This window comes from Theropithecus gelada, chromosome 7b, assembly GCF_003255815.1.
Source record: "Theropithecus gelada isolate Dixy chromosome 7b, Tgel_1.0, whole genome shotgun sequence".
Taxonomy (NCBI): domain Eukaryota; kingdom Metazoa; phylum Chordata; class Mammalia; order Primates; family Cercopithecidae; genus Theropithecus; species Theropithecus gelada.
This window is the reverse complement of record NC_037675.1, coordinates 105,230,718-105,245,102: the sequence shown is the minus strand read 5'-3', so window position 1 is coordinate 105,245,102 and position 14,385 is coordinate 105,230,718. Positions and strand designations below refer to the sequence as shown.

General features: G+C 45.2%; 1 protein-coding gene across 14 annotated transcripts in view; it reads right to left on the bottom strand.

Moving 5' to 3' along the window:
* The window catches only part of KLC1 (kinesin light chain 1), a 71,173-nt gene that overhangs the window by 24,880 nt on the left and 31,908 nt on the right, over positions 1-14,385 (bottom strand). For all 14 annotated transcript variants that reach the window (XM_025391432.1, XM_025391434.1, XM_025391427.1 and 11 more), the window contains exons 4-11: positions 13,743-13,821; positions 12,993-13,218; positions 6,856-6,943; positions 6,167-6,268; positions 2,947-3,120; positions 2,712-2,811; positions 500-549; positions 345-412 (exon numbers count right to left, since the gene is read on the bottom strand). In XM_025391432.1, coding sequence (XP_025247217.1) covers positions 345-412; positions 500-549; positions 2,712-2,811; positions 2,947-3,120; positions 6,167-6,268; positions 6,856-6,943; positions 12,993-13,218; positions 13,743-13,821 — 887 coding nt within the window. The remainder of the gene's footprint in view (positions 1-344; positions 413-499; positions 550-2,711; positions 2,812-2,946; positions 3,121-6,166; positions 6,269-6,855; positions 6,944-12,992; positions 13,219-13,742; positions 13,822-14,385) is intronic.

Genomic DNA, 14,385 nt, shown 5'->3' with positions numbered 1-14,385 from the left:
GAAAAGAAGTGTGTGTGGATCTGTGTCTCCAGTGCTGTGTGTGAGGGGCTGGCCTTCCCAGGCCCGCTGGCACGCTTGTCATGAATTTACTGTATGGTTTCTACCATTAAATGTAAAAGTAAGGCAATTACCTTTGCACCAGCCTAATATGATGGTGGGTTTTATACATGTAAATGATCTCATTTACAAAGTTAGTGGGGTTTTTTACATTGGAATTTGGGAAAAACATGGGACTGTGCACTTAAGGAACACTATACATCGGTCATTTATAAGCTGCCCTGTAGAACACAATTACCTTCCCCCTGCTTTTCAGTTTTTCCAGCCAAACGCGATTCCAGACATACCTATCAACTTTGCAGGCTTTGTACCAGCCGCCATACTCTCCAAAAGACGTCCCATCCTTTTGCTTTCCCTAAATTGCAACAAATAATTTCAAATGAATAATTATCCTGAATGCAGGATATACAATTTAGAAAATCTCAAAATAATACATTCTTACTTTGCATTCTTCTCTTTCTTCAGCATGCATCCAGATGGGTTTATTTTCATCTAGGGAAGAAAACACAGCATACAGGTTGAGCATCGCTAATCCAAAACTCCAAAATCTGAACTGCTCTAAGGGGAATTTCCTTTTGAGTGTCAAGTCAGCACTCGAAAAGTTTCAAATGTTGGAGCACTTTGGGTAATGGATACTTAACTTGTACTATAAATGAAGGATAACAGAGCCTGCTAAGTAAAACAGAAGTCATTAAGCCTCGGTGGCTGCTTTTTTTTTTTTTTTTTTTAAGATGGAGTCTCACTCTGTTGCCCAGGCTGGAGTGCAGTGGTGTGCTCTCGCCTCACTGCAACCTCCACCTCCTGGGTTCAAGCGACTCTCCTGCCTCAGCCTCTGAAGTAGCTGGGATTATAGGCACCCGCCACCACGCCCAGCTAATTTTTTTGTATTTTTAGTAGAGATGGGGTTTCGCCATGTTGGCCAGGCTGGTCTCAAACTCCTGACTTCAAGTGATCCACCTGCCTCAGCCTCCCTAAGTGTTAGGATTACAGGCGTGAGCCACCACACCCAGCCTGTTTTCTTTTTTATACGATCCTTGTTAGATAATACTACTTACAGCATGGACAGATTAAGTTCACACTGCAGGAAAAAGTCTATGGAAGACAGAGCTGGACACCAAGCAACAGGTTAAGACACAGGGTGCAGAATCAATGTTCTGAGACAGGTGATCAACTGTCAAGACATCCCAACAAATGCTAGGACCCTGTAATGTAACCGCTAAAATGTTAGCTGCTCAAGTAGCACAAGGGAGTATTCAGAATGTGAGCACTAAACAAAAGCATTAAACAATAGTCTAAGAAAAAGTAGTAAGATGTTGGTAGCAAAAGTAGAAAAGATATAAATCAAGGCTGGGCGCAGTGGCTCACACCTGTAATCCCAGCACTTTGGGGGACTGAGGCAGGAGGATCACCTGAGGTCAAGAGTTCGAGACCAGCCTAACATGGTGAAACTTGTCTCTACTAAAAATACAAAAATTAGCCAGGCGTGGTGATGTGCGCCTGTAATCCCGGCTACTCGGGAGGCTGAGGCAGGAGAATCACTTGAATCCAGGAGGCGGAGGTTGCAGTCAGCTGAGATCATGCCACTGCACTCCAGCCTGGGCAACAAGAGCGAAATTCCGCCTCAAAAAGAAAAAAAAGAAAGAAAGCAAGCAAGCATACAAATCAATAATCATTTTAAGTCATCTTCTCGGAACACTCACCCAAGTTTCTAGACAATGAACAGACCCATGCCATGGGGGAAAAAGCCATCTTAAAAATCATGTTTATGAAAATATTTTTATGACTGAAAGGTACTCACACTAAAAATGTAAAGAAAATAAGCAGTATACATGATGATATGGACGGTATGGTTTGAAATCTGTAAACCAAAGGCACAGAAGGAAGGAAAGACATTAAAAATGTGAAAAGATGGATTTGGGTGATTCTCCTCTTTCCATTTCTGCATGAATTGGGCAGGTCTCTGCAGCGAGGACATGAAGATGGATGTGGGTGATGCTCCCGTCTCCATTTCTGTGTGAACTGTGTAGGTCTCTGCAATGAGGACATGTTATGGGCTCTGGGCACTGCAATCCCAGTCTAACTGCTTCTCAGTTACAGGGCCTCACGCAAGTCACTTAGTCTGTGGCGTCCTTGCTGCTGCTGCTTTTTTTTTTTTTTTTTTGAGACAGAGTCTCGCTCTGTTGCCCAGGCTGGAGTGCAGTGGTGCGATCTTGGCTCACTGCAAGCTCCGCCTCCCGGGTTCATGCCATTCTCCTGCCTCAGCCTCCCGAGTAGCTGGGACTACAGTACAGGCACCCACCACCACGCCCAGCTAATTTTTTGTATTTTTAGTAGAGATGGGGTTTTGCGATGTTGGCCAGGATGGTCTCGATTTCCTGACCTCGTGATCCACCTGCCTCGGCCTCCCAAAGTGCTGGGATTACAGACATGAGCCACCGCACCTGGCCTGTGGTATCTTTGCTTTTAAAATGGGGTAATGTTTGACCCGCTGCACAGGACTGCTGTGAAAGTCAAGTAAAATCACACATTTAAACTATTTAGCTTAATAATGTACACAGTTAAGTGCTTAATAAACAGTAACTAATACCATTAGTATATTATTAGTCAAGTCATTATACAACGAAATTCATTTGAGACGGGAGTATATTTCTTACCATCTACAGAACCAAACTCCCTTTCATGTGCACGAGTGAGAATCTCTTTGTACAGTGTTTCCGCTTGCTTGAACTTTCCTTGTTTCAGATAGCAGGATGCCTTAAAATAAAATAAAATATTTCTTATCTTTCAGATGTAAATAAAGCATAATTTTAATCTACAGTTAAAGAAGTATTTGGGCTTGGGAAGAAAGCACTCCTGGCCACCTCCCTAATGCTATGCCAGTCAACACACCAGGTTATTTTTTGTCTTAGCCACGTTGGGGTCATCAGGTCCCAGTTTTGTCTGGTAGATCTCGAGGGCTCTTTGATAATAATATTCTACTTCTTCATACTTGCCCTGGTTCTGGCACAGTAAGGCCAAGTTATTTAACTGCTTGGCAACATCGGGGTGATCCTTCCCCAAAACCTGGGAATAAAAAACAGTGTATTAGAGACACTTGTTCTGCTCCCATCCAATCCATTCTCCACCCTACTGTCACATTATGATCTTCCTCAACATAAGCACGACTATGCTACACTTTCAGATTTAAATCCTTAACTGGCTCCCCACACCATGTAATAACAAAATAACCAGAATTTATCAAATTCTTAGTTATGAGGGGAGGGAGGGAACTGTGTTCATTTTCTTTAGCTGCATTAATTATTGCAGTAATCCTTCATGGTAGGTACATTTTATGTACATTTATTGTACTATGTACAAATGTACATATTAGGCACATTTTGAAGATAAGGAAAATGGGCTTTGTAAGGGCTATGTGAGTTTTACCGCCAGGTTCTGGAGGAGCCCACAGCTGTCCCAGTTGCCCAGGACACTCTTCTCCTAGCCCTCCCCACTAGCAATGACTTATCCTTCAGGGTTCTCTTCAGTTCCCCTCAAAGGGGACCTCCCTATACCAAATTAAGGGAGCCCTCACCCCACCTCACCTAGTGAACTCGCAGGCATATCACCTGGTTGTTCTTTCTTTGTAAGAATCACTACTCTGAACTACCTTGAATATTCTTTATTACAACGTAAGCCCCAAGAGTGCAAATTCTTTGTCTCTTTTCTTCACCAGTGTAATCCCTGCATCTAAAAAGGGGCCTGGCACACAGATGGATGAATGAACACTAACCTCCTCCTTCAGTACCTTGAACAAGTGATGAGTTCTGTCTGCTTTGTGCCTTTATACATGTGGTCCGCAGGGAGGTAAGCTGCCTCTCTACTCCTTTCTGCATTCCCTACCTCTCCCTGCCTAGGACATTTTTAACTCAATTATTCAAGGTGCAGTTCCAACACCAACCTTCCCTGAGAAACCATCCCCAACATCCCCTGGCTGTGGCCCGCAGGAACCTGCACTCCATGTCTTCCCAGAGCTCTCTATTCTAGACGCTGCTGTGCCCTCTGTGGTCCTCAGTCTGTCCAGTGGACTGTGTCCTAGTGGGAGGGACTACATCTCTGATCTGTAAATCACCAACTCTAAGCAGGGGGCTCGAAATGAATGAAAGGGTAAATATATGAATGAATTTGGCAGGTCATCTTATATGGTTCCTAATTCTTGATTTAGTACTTTTGTGCTGTCCCTGACTTTAACTCCAGCCCACCCCAAATTCAACCATTCTATTTCAGAAACATGCAGATTGAGGGCTTAATGTTACCTGTATAATCTGATAAGGAGCCCCTTTTCATTCTTTCTCCCCCAATTCCTTGCCATGTGGCCCAAAATTAACTGATAAGAATCATTGATAAATAATCACTAAAAATACCAAGTTAAAATACCATTTGTGTGGCTGGGCGCAGTAGCTCATGCCTATAATCCCAGCACTGTGGGAGGCTGAAGCAGACGGATCACCTGAGGTCAGGAGTTTGAGTTCAGCCTGGCCAACATAGTGAAAGCCCATCTCTACTAAAAAATACAAAAATTAGCCAGGCGTGGTGGCACATGCCTGTAATCCCAGCTACCCAGGAGGCTGAGGCAGGAGAATCCCCGGAATCCGGGCGGCGGAGGCTGCAGTGAGCCGAGATTGTGCCCCTATACTCCAGCCTGGGCGACAGAGCAAGACTCCCTCTCAGAGAAAAAAAAAAAAACAATTTGTGGTTACTCATCAGACAGACCTGATACCTCAATCTCTGTAACATCTGAAGAGACTGTCATACAGAGCACTGCTGAAATGAACAAGTTACGTTATATTTTTTCAATACCTAATTACCATAAACTGTAGCAGCTGGTATTAAATATACATGACATTGACTCAATCTATAGCTCTGAGTTAATCTTTAGTTATAATAATAATTATTTCATTCTTCAGCTTCATAAAGCGTATTTGGTAAATGTTATCTTTTTTTTTTTTTTTTTTTTTTTTGAGACGGAGTCTCGCTCTCTCCCCCAGACTGGAGTGCAGTGGCGCAATCTCGGCTCACTGCAAGCTCCGCCTCCCGGGTTCACACCATTCTCCTGCCTCAGCCTCCTGACTAGCTGGGACTACAGGCGCCTGCCACAGCGCCTGGCTAATTTTTTGTATTTTTAGTAGAGACGGGGTTTCACCGTGGTCTCGATCTCCTGACCTTGTGATCCGCCCGCCTTGGCCTCCCAAAGTGCTGGGATTACAGGCGTAAGCCACCGCGCCCGGCAGTAAATTTATCTTAAAACTATCATGGTTTTCTTAATGACAAGCACATGTTCCACTGTCAAATGCAATGCTCCCAGGCTTTCCATCTCTAGTCCTTAGACATGTCTTCAATCAGAGTCACTTCTAGGCCACCTTGGACGGCACCAGACTCAGGACTGCACCTTTCTAAATGCACATGTTTCATAACTGGACCTTCTTTTCTTTTTTTTTTTCTTTAGAGACGAGGTCTCACTATGTTACCCAAGCTGATCTTGAACTTTCTAGGCTCAAGTGATCCCCCCACTTTGGCCTCCCAAAGTGCTGGGATTACAGGCATGAGCCATGCTGATTTGTATGGGCCAATCTGGCTTTTTGTGGGCTATTCGCTAATTAAATGAGTTGTTTCCAGCTAACAGTCAGTTAAAAACACATCACAGTGGTTATTTCTCAAAACCTAAAACTGAAAAATTTTTAAAAACACAAAAAACAGGGCTGGGCATGGTGGCTCATGCCTGTAATCCTAGCACTTTGGGAGGCTGAGGTGGGCAGATCAGGTGGTCAAGAGATCGAGAACATCCTGGCCAACATGGTGAAACCCCATCTCTACTACAAATACAAAAATTAGCTGGGCGTGGTGCTGCATGCCTGTAGTCCCAGCTACTTGGAAGACTGAGGCAGGAGAACCACTTGAACCATGGAGGTAGAGGTTGCAGTGAGCCGAGATCGCGCCACCGCACACCAGCCCAGTGACAGAACGAGACTCGTCTCAAAAAATAAATAAATAAAACACACACACACACACACACACACACACACACACACAAAACAAAAATCTCAAAGACGACGACTGCCCCCTTCTTTTGTACCTTTTCTCGGATTTCCAGAGCTCTTTTGCACAACGGCTCTGCTTCTTTGTACTTCCCTCTTTTACCATAAAGGACTGCAAGGTTATTCAAAGTCGCTGCCACCTGTCAACACGGAGAGAACCACTAAGAATGGTAAAAGATAACCAAATACAGTACATTTATACACCACATATTCATTTATACTCAATCTATACAGTAAAGCATTCTTAGTCGGATAGAACACTATGACTTCAGTTAAAAGGAAAAGCGCAATTCACTACAGTATAGATTATACAAAGTAATACTGCAGAATACTAAAATTAAACACATCAACGTCAAAAACATAATACCGACTTTTAAAAAATTTCCCTGGAAGCCACAAAGCCAACCAAAACAGATTCATATGCAAATCTGACCAGATTTTAATGAAGACAATGTAATTATTCAGAAAAAAATTTCTAGAAGGACATGCAATTTGATTTACAATCAAAAAATAGTTGGTGATCCATGTGAGGAGGGGTCATAAACAAATTAGATGTGCTCTGGCCTATCACTAGCACTGAGTAAGTGAGGACTTCCTACCTGCACCATCTAGCGAAAAGGCAGTGCTTAAACTTTCCCTGTTGAGTTTAATGGTAAAATGAGTTGGATAAAAGAAATACACGGCGAAAATAAAATATAAAAAGAATGAAAGAACTTGATATACAAACCGCAGGATGATCTTTGCCCAAAGTTTTCTCACGAATAGCCAAGGCATCATTCAGTAGGTTAGCTGCATCTTTGTATTTATTCTGATCCCTAAATGGAAAAACACACATTAAGTGTTTTAGATAAGTGTTTCAGATGTAGATCACTACAGCTTTTTTTTTTTTTTTTCTGAGACGGAGTCTCACTCTGTTGCACAGGCTGGAGTGCGGTGGCATCATCTTGGCTCACTGCAATCTCCGCCTCCTGGGTTCAAGCAATTCTCTGCCTCAGCCTCCCGAGTAGCTGGGATTATAGGCATCTGCCACCACGCCTGGCTAATTTTTGTATTTTTAGTAGAGACGAGGTTTCACCATGTTGGCCAGGCTGGTTTCAAACTCCTGACTTTGTGATCCACTCGCCTCGGCCTCCCAAAGTGCTGGGATTACAGGTGTGAGTCACCGCGCCCCGCCTCATTACAGCTTTTTTAAATGTAATTTTCAACTACAGAAAAAAAAAGTTAAGCTTAAACTATTTAAGAGGCCAGGCACGGTGGCTCACGCCTGTAATCCCAACACTTTGGGAGGCTGAGGCGGGCGGATCACGAGGTCAGGAGACCAAGACCAGCCTGGCCAACATGGTGAAACCCCGTCTCTACTAAGAATACAAAAAATTAGCCAGGTGTGGGGGCGGGCGCCTGTAGTACCAGCTACTCGGGAGGCTGAGGCAGGAGAATGGCATGAACCCGGGAGGTGGAGCTTGCAGTGAGCTGAGATCACGCCACTGCACTCCAGCCTGGGCAACAGAGCAAGACTCTGTCTCAAAAAAAAAAAAAAAAGAAAGAAAGAAAAACCACAAGCTTATGGGTGGGGGAAAAAACACTGGAAGGAAATCCATCAATAAACAGACTGGCAAGGTGAACTCTGGAATCAGACCCAACTAGCTTCCAAACTTGACCTTCCCATCTAGGCCACTGGGAAGATAATGCCCCACACTACAGTGTTGTCATGCCTATGCCAGTTGGCCAGCACAGAGTAAGTGCAACAATCTGGACTAATGGACCGAGCTTGCATTTGGTATCAGACAGAATTAATTCCAGTGTCTGAGCTTGGGTTCTGCCAGTTAATGGCTACACAGCTTTGGGTACATTAAGTGACCTCACGCAGTCCCAGCCTTCCCATCTATAAAGCAAGTATGTGATCTATTGGCACAGTCTTGCTATAAGATGATATGCTACACGTATACTGAAAAAGCCTTTTAAAAAACAGCAAACAAAAGTAAATATATTGCCGTGTCTGAATTTGGTACCCAATCTGCCTCCATTTTATTCAGTATGGAGGAATGAAGAATCTTTCTTGATTGGAGTACAACAGCAACACCCCAGAACCAGGAACTCTCAATTTAAGCATGCTACTCACTACTGATATGACTGAAAACAAGTATTTGCTTTTGAGACTTAGTATACATCTTTCTCAATTGAGTAGTAGTAACTGCCTGGCAAGGCTTTGCCCTGCAGAACGTGAGAAAGACTAATAAGGCTTCTAGAACCTCTGAAGCACACTAATTCTGGCCAAGTATTAATATACTGTTGTTTCTTTTTTCATCCTATTACATGCTATTGTAAGCTGCCTCAAACTTTTTGTGAAAGTCGGCAAGTACAAAATAGAGTTCCAAAAAGTAGTGGCCAGGTGCGGTGGCTCACGCCTGCAATCCTAGCACTTTGGGAGGCTGAGGCGGGCAGACTGCCTGAGCTCAGGAGTTCGAAACAAGCCTGGGCAACACAGTGAAATTCCATCTCTACTAAAATACAAAAAACTAGCCAGGCGTGGCGGTATGCACCTGTAGTCCCAGCTACTCGGGAGGCTGAGGCAGGAGAATTGTAGCAAATGCAATTTAAAAATAAGCTACCAAGGCTGGGCGCGTGGCTCACACCTGTAATCCCAGCACTTTGGGAGGCCAAGGCGGGTGGATCACCTGAGGTCAAGAGTTCAAGATCAGCCTGACCAACATGGCGAGACCCTGTCTCTACTAAAAATACAAAAATTAGCTGGGCATGGGGCAGGCGCCTGTAAGCCCAGCTACTCAGGAGGCTGAGACAGCAGAATCGCTTGAACCCAGGAGGCAGAGGTTGCAGTGAGCTGAGGTCGTGCCATTGCACTCCAGCCTGGGCAACAAGAGCAAAACTCCGTCTAAAAAATAAATAAATAAATAAAATAAAATAAGCTACCTAAAGTGTTATGAGAATTAAACGAGGCTGGACACACTGGCTCACCCCTGTAATTCCAACACTTTGAGAGGCCAAGGCAGGTGGGTCACCTGAGGTCAGGAGTTTGAGACCAGCCTGACCAAGATGATAAAACCCTGTCTCTACTAAAAATAAAAAAAATTAGCCGGGCGTGGTGGTGGGCACCTGTAATCCCAGATACTCGGGAGGCCAAGGCAGGAGAATCACTTGAACCCGGGAGGCAGAGGTTGCAATGAGCCAAGATGGTGCCATTGCACTCCAGCCTGGGTGACAGAGCAAGACTCTGTCTCAAAAAAAAAAAAAAAAATGTCCAGGCACGGTGGTTCACGCCTGTAATCCCAGCACTTTGGGAGGCCGAGGTGGGTGGATCACCTGAGGTCAGGAGTTTGAGAACAGCCTGGCCAACATGGCGAAACTCTGTCTCTAGTAAAAACAGAAAAAATTAGCCGGGCGTGGTGGCAGTTGCCTGTAATCCCAGCTACTTGGGAGGCTGAGGCAGGAGACTTGCTTGAACCTAGGAGGCGGAGATTGCAGTGAGCCGAGATTGCGCCACTGCACTCCAGTCAGGAGGACAAGAGCGAGACCTCATCTCAAAAAAAAAAAAAAAAAAAAGAATTAAATGGGATGAGATATACTAAGCACTTCTGTAAACAATGACATATTATAAAATGTCTGGGACTATTAATTAGCAGTGGTTCTCAGGTGCGGTCCCAAACCAACAGCAGTCAGCCTCAACTGGAACTTATTAGAAACCCAGAACTACCCTAACCCTGCTGATCCAGGAACTCTGGGAGTGGGACCAGCACACTGCGATTTGTTAAATCAAGGGGACTTAAGAAGCCCACCAAGAACTCAAATTCAAAAGAAAACAAAAATAGAATCCTAATGCATTAAAATCCTAACAGAAAAATGTGCAAGGTAACAGGAAATTCACAGAAGGATGCAAATGATTAAAAATACATAATCAGAGAAATACAAATTAAAACACAATGCATACTCTATCTCCACCAACAGAACAGAGCTCCCCCACCTCCAGGGTGGCACCCGTGCAGCAGGAGCATGGGCAGGCACAGCCTTTCTGAGTGGCAGTTTGGCAGCAGGTACCAAGGACTATAAAATGTTTATACTCTAACCCGTCTTAGGAATTCATCCTAAAAAAAGAAATACATGGCTGGGCACAGTGGCTCACACCTGTAATCCTAGCACTTTGGAAGGCCGAGGAGGATGGATCACCTGAGGTCAGGAGTTTTGAGACCAGCCTGGCCAACACGACGAAACACTGTATCTACCAAAAAATACAAGAAATTAGTGGGGCTTGGTGGCAGGCGCCTGTACTCCCAGCTATTCGGGAGGCTGAGGCAGGAGAACTGCTTGAACTCAAGAGGCTGACGTTGTAGTGAGCTGAGATCACTCCATTGCACTACAGCCTGGGCGACAAGAGCAAAACTCCATCTCAAAAAAAAAAAAAAGAAAGAAAGAAAGAAAGAAATCCAGGCCAGGCGTGGTAACTTGTAGCTCACACCTATAATCCCAGCACTTTGGGAAGCCATGGCGGAGGATCCTTTGGAGCCCACGAGTTTGAGACCAGCCTGGGCAACATGGTGGGACGCCATCTCTACAATAAATAAATAAATAAATAAATAAATAAATCCAAACTCTTGAACAAGACTTATAAAGATCAGTAAAATATGAAAGGCAAAAAAAAAAGCTTAAAATTACGTGTCCTCAATACAAGAATGCTGGAGTAACACGCTGAAGAGCAGAACACTGAAGGTGGACACAGACGCAGCCACTGTTTCCCCAACATCTACGCACATGGGTCGGCTCTCACACTACAATGCCAAGGGACCACCAGACTGACGGAGGTCACGGCACCCCAGCACCCAGCAGTGATGTGTGTGCCCATGCACGCTGTGCACAACAAAAACCCAGTTATGCTTACTAAACTCATTGATATTAATAACATCCAGTACTGTCCAGAAACTTCCATATGTTTTAATGGGCATGTAAGTTTTTTTAAAAAACAAAAAACCAAAATGCTGGCCAAGTGCAGTGGTTCCCACCTGTAACCCTAGCACTATGGGGGTACCAAGCTTATCAGATCACTTAAGCCCAGGAGCTCGAGACCAGCCTGGGCAACATGGCAAAACGCCGTCTCTACAAAATATATACAATTTAGCTGGGCGCAGTGGTGCATGCCTGCGGTCCCAGCTACTCAGGAGGCTGAGGCAGGAGGATTGCTTGAGGCCAGGAGTCGGAGGTTGCAATGACCCATGATCGCATCACTTTTTGACCCTGTCTCAAAACACAAATTTTGTTGGAATGAACTGTCTCAATCTATTAAGAGCTAAATGCAAATATCTCTGACTAAGAAATACCTACAGTGAAATATGCAAACAATTGGCCAGGCACAGTGGCTCACGCCTGTAATCCCAGCACTTTGGGAGGCCGAGGCAGGAGGATCAGTTGAGGTCAGGAGTTTGAGACCAGCCTGGCCAACATGGTGAAACCCCATCTCTACTAAAAACACAAAAGTTAGCCAGCCATGGTGGCACATGCCTGTAATTCCAGCTACTCAGGAGGCTGAAGCAGGAGAATCACTTGAACTCAGGAAACACAGGTTGCAGTGAGCTGAGATCGCATCACTGCACTCCAGCCTGGGTGACAGAGCCAGACTCTGTCTCAAAGAAAAAGAAAATATGCAAACAATCTCAACATTCACCAACAGAAAAACAGTCAAAAAATGTCTAGAATGTCCACGAAACCCTAATGCATAGTCACGGGGCAGACCAAGTTGCTGACAAACTACAGAGCCAAAGGGCATGGACTCGTTTTAAATAGTGTTGTTGTAACAGGGGGCTTACTTTCTTATTTGTGTGTTTTTCTTTATTTTATCAACTTTCAAAACTTATTTTTAAAGAAATTACTTATGCGTGTGGGTAGCTGTATCACCAAATTTCTCTTCAAGCGTCATTATGCCCTGCAATCTCCTCTCCTTCCACACATCTTCCTTCTTCCTCAGGCTCCCCTCGTCCCACCCTCACAACCTCAATCCTGTCCCAAGAGGACACCCTGCCTCCAGCTCCAGCCCCCAGCTGGATCCTAGGCACTGAGCCAAAGGAACTCTCCTACCACACAACTCAGAGCCCACCACTCCCCTGGGGCATCCTTCGGCAGGGGTCAAAGAGTTAGAGGAGCACACAAGAGGCAAAGGGCAAGTTGAATCCTGGATTCCAAAAGGAAGTAGGCCTTGGAGGGCAGGAATGACACTGCCAGGACAAGTGGGAAGGCCATTTAGACGAAAGAAGCTGCCTGCACAGGGTCTTGTGGAAAAGGTCAAAACAGCGTTTGGCTGGTGTGAGGGATACACCATGGGCTATTCTAAACAAGCTGAACTGAGTGGTCACAGGCAGTGTCTTTTTTTTTTTTTTTTTTTTTGAGACAGAGTCTGGCTCTGTTACCCAGGCTGGAGTGCAGTGGCCGGATCTCAGCTCACTGCAAGCTCCGCCTCCCGGGTTCACACCATTCTCCTGCCTCAGCCTCCCGAGTAGCTGGGAGTACAGGCGCCCGCCACCTCGCCCGGCTAATTTTTTTTGTATTTTAGTAGAGACGGGGTTTCACGTGTTAGCCAGGATGGTCTCGATCTCCTGACCTCGTGATCCGCCCGTCTCGGCCTCCCAAAGTGCTGGGATTACAGGCTTGAGCCACCACGCCCGGCCTCGGGCAGCGTCTTATTCTGATTTGGTGACACCCTTCCACAGAGCTTGCTAAATATTTTTAATTTAACCCCTATTTAAAGAGAAGTGGATATGGTTGAAAAGTAGTTTATATAGATACATAAAAATGTATTTTAAGGGGCAAGATGGTTAAAAACAATGTCTCTGGGTAAAATTCAGTAGGGAAACAAAAGTGACTAGCCTGTACACCAAGGCCAGGATATTGAGCATGGTGGCCACGTCCGGGTGGTCATGTCCTGAAGTCTTCTCCAGGTCCTCCAGGGCCTGCTTGCAGAGGGGCACGGCTACCTCGTAGCGTCCCTGCGAGGCGTACTGGATCACCAGGTTGTGGAGTGTCCGCAGCCGCGCGGGGATCTCGTAGCCGCCCTGCTGGGCAGCCGCGGCGGCGCTGCTGTGCTGCTGCTGGACTGCACGGAGAAAGTTCACTTCAGACGAGTTTTTAAAGACAATTATCCAGATGAGTCAGTTTCTTTAAAATTGTCTTTACTAGCTTTGGTTCAAGTTAGTACTTGGCCCCTAGTGCTATTTAAATCTTTTCCTAGTACTGTCTGGGCAGCCAGGATTAAGAGTAGTGACTATAGGGTCAGGGATGGCACCATGGCCCCTCAGTGCCATGAGACTCTTCTTGGCGCCATGAAACAAGCAGAATAAGTAATTCTGACCTATCTACCCCATGAGAACCTGCAGATCACACCTGAACTGCTCATGCCTGCTGCTGTATCCTAGGGTCTACTCTAACATATTCCTGTATTCCAACATACAGCACAAATTATTTTGGAAAACCAAAGGCAACCCTGCTCTGCTGGTGCTTCCTCCAGGCAGACCGCATGCACTAAGGCTGCCACTGATTGTTGATTGCTATGACCCTGTTCTAGGGGGAAAACACCTCTCTCCTGCACTCGGTAACATTCCCACATCACCCATCACTCACTTCCTTGCCCTGGGTCGTCTTCATCATTGGGGAAAAGGTCGTCCAGAGGCTCTTTGGTAGAATCAGTGTCTTTGTCCTCCTATAAAACAGATCCAGGACAACGCTTCATCTTACAAGTACTATACACATCCTGTCCTGAAAATCTTTAATATTAAATACATTTTAATTAAGAATCTTAGAAAAGATGATCAGTTTTTAACATCAAATGTAGGATCACCCACAATCTGGCATCCATCTGGCAGTTGAACAGGAGTAATGAAAAGCTAGATAGACTAGAACACAAATACTTAAGTGCAGACCAGAGTTTGACGAAATGAGCATGGCTGCATTTCCATGCCTCAGATCCTTCTCCTGTGCTCTGAGGGAGGTCTAGGAGAGCAGGGAAAACCCTGACTCAAAATAAAATCTTATTTGGGAACCAAATATGTAGCAACAGATGAAAATGGTGCATCTCTGATCCCCAGAGAAGTGGAGGGGCTAGATGCCTCACCACCACAATTGGCTCCAGGGCAGGATCCCTGGGAGCAGTTTGAAACCTCCCAGCTTTAAAGGCCGGTGACCCATGTTTCCCCACATATTGCTGATTAGGCAAAGAAATAAAATCAGAAACTACATAATGGGAAAGACAGGTAACAGCCTGACC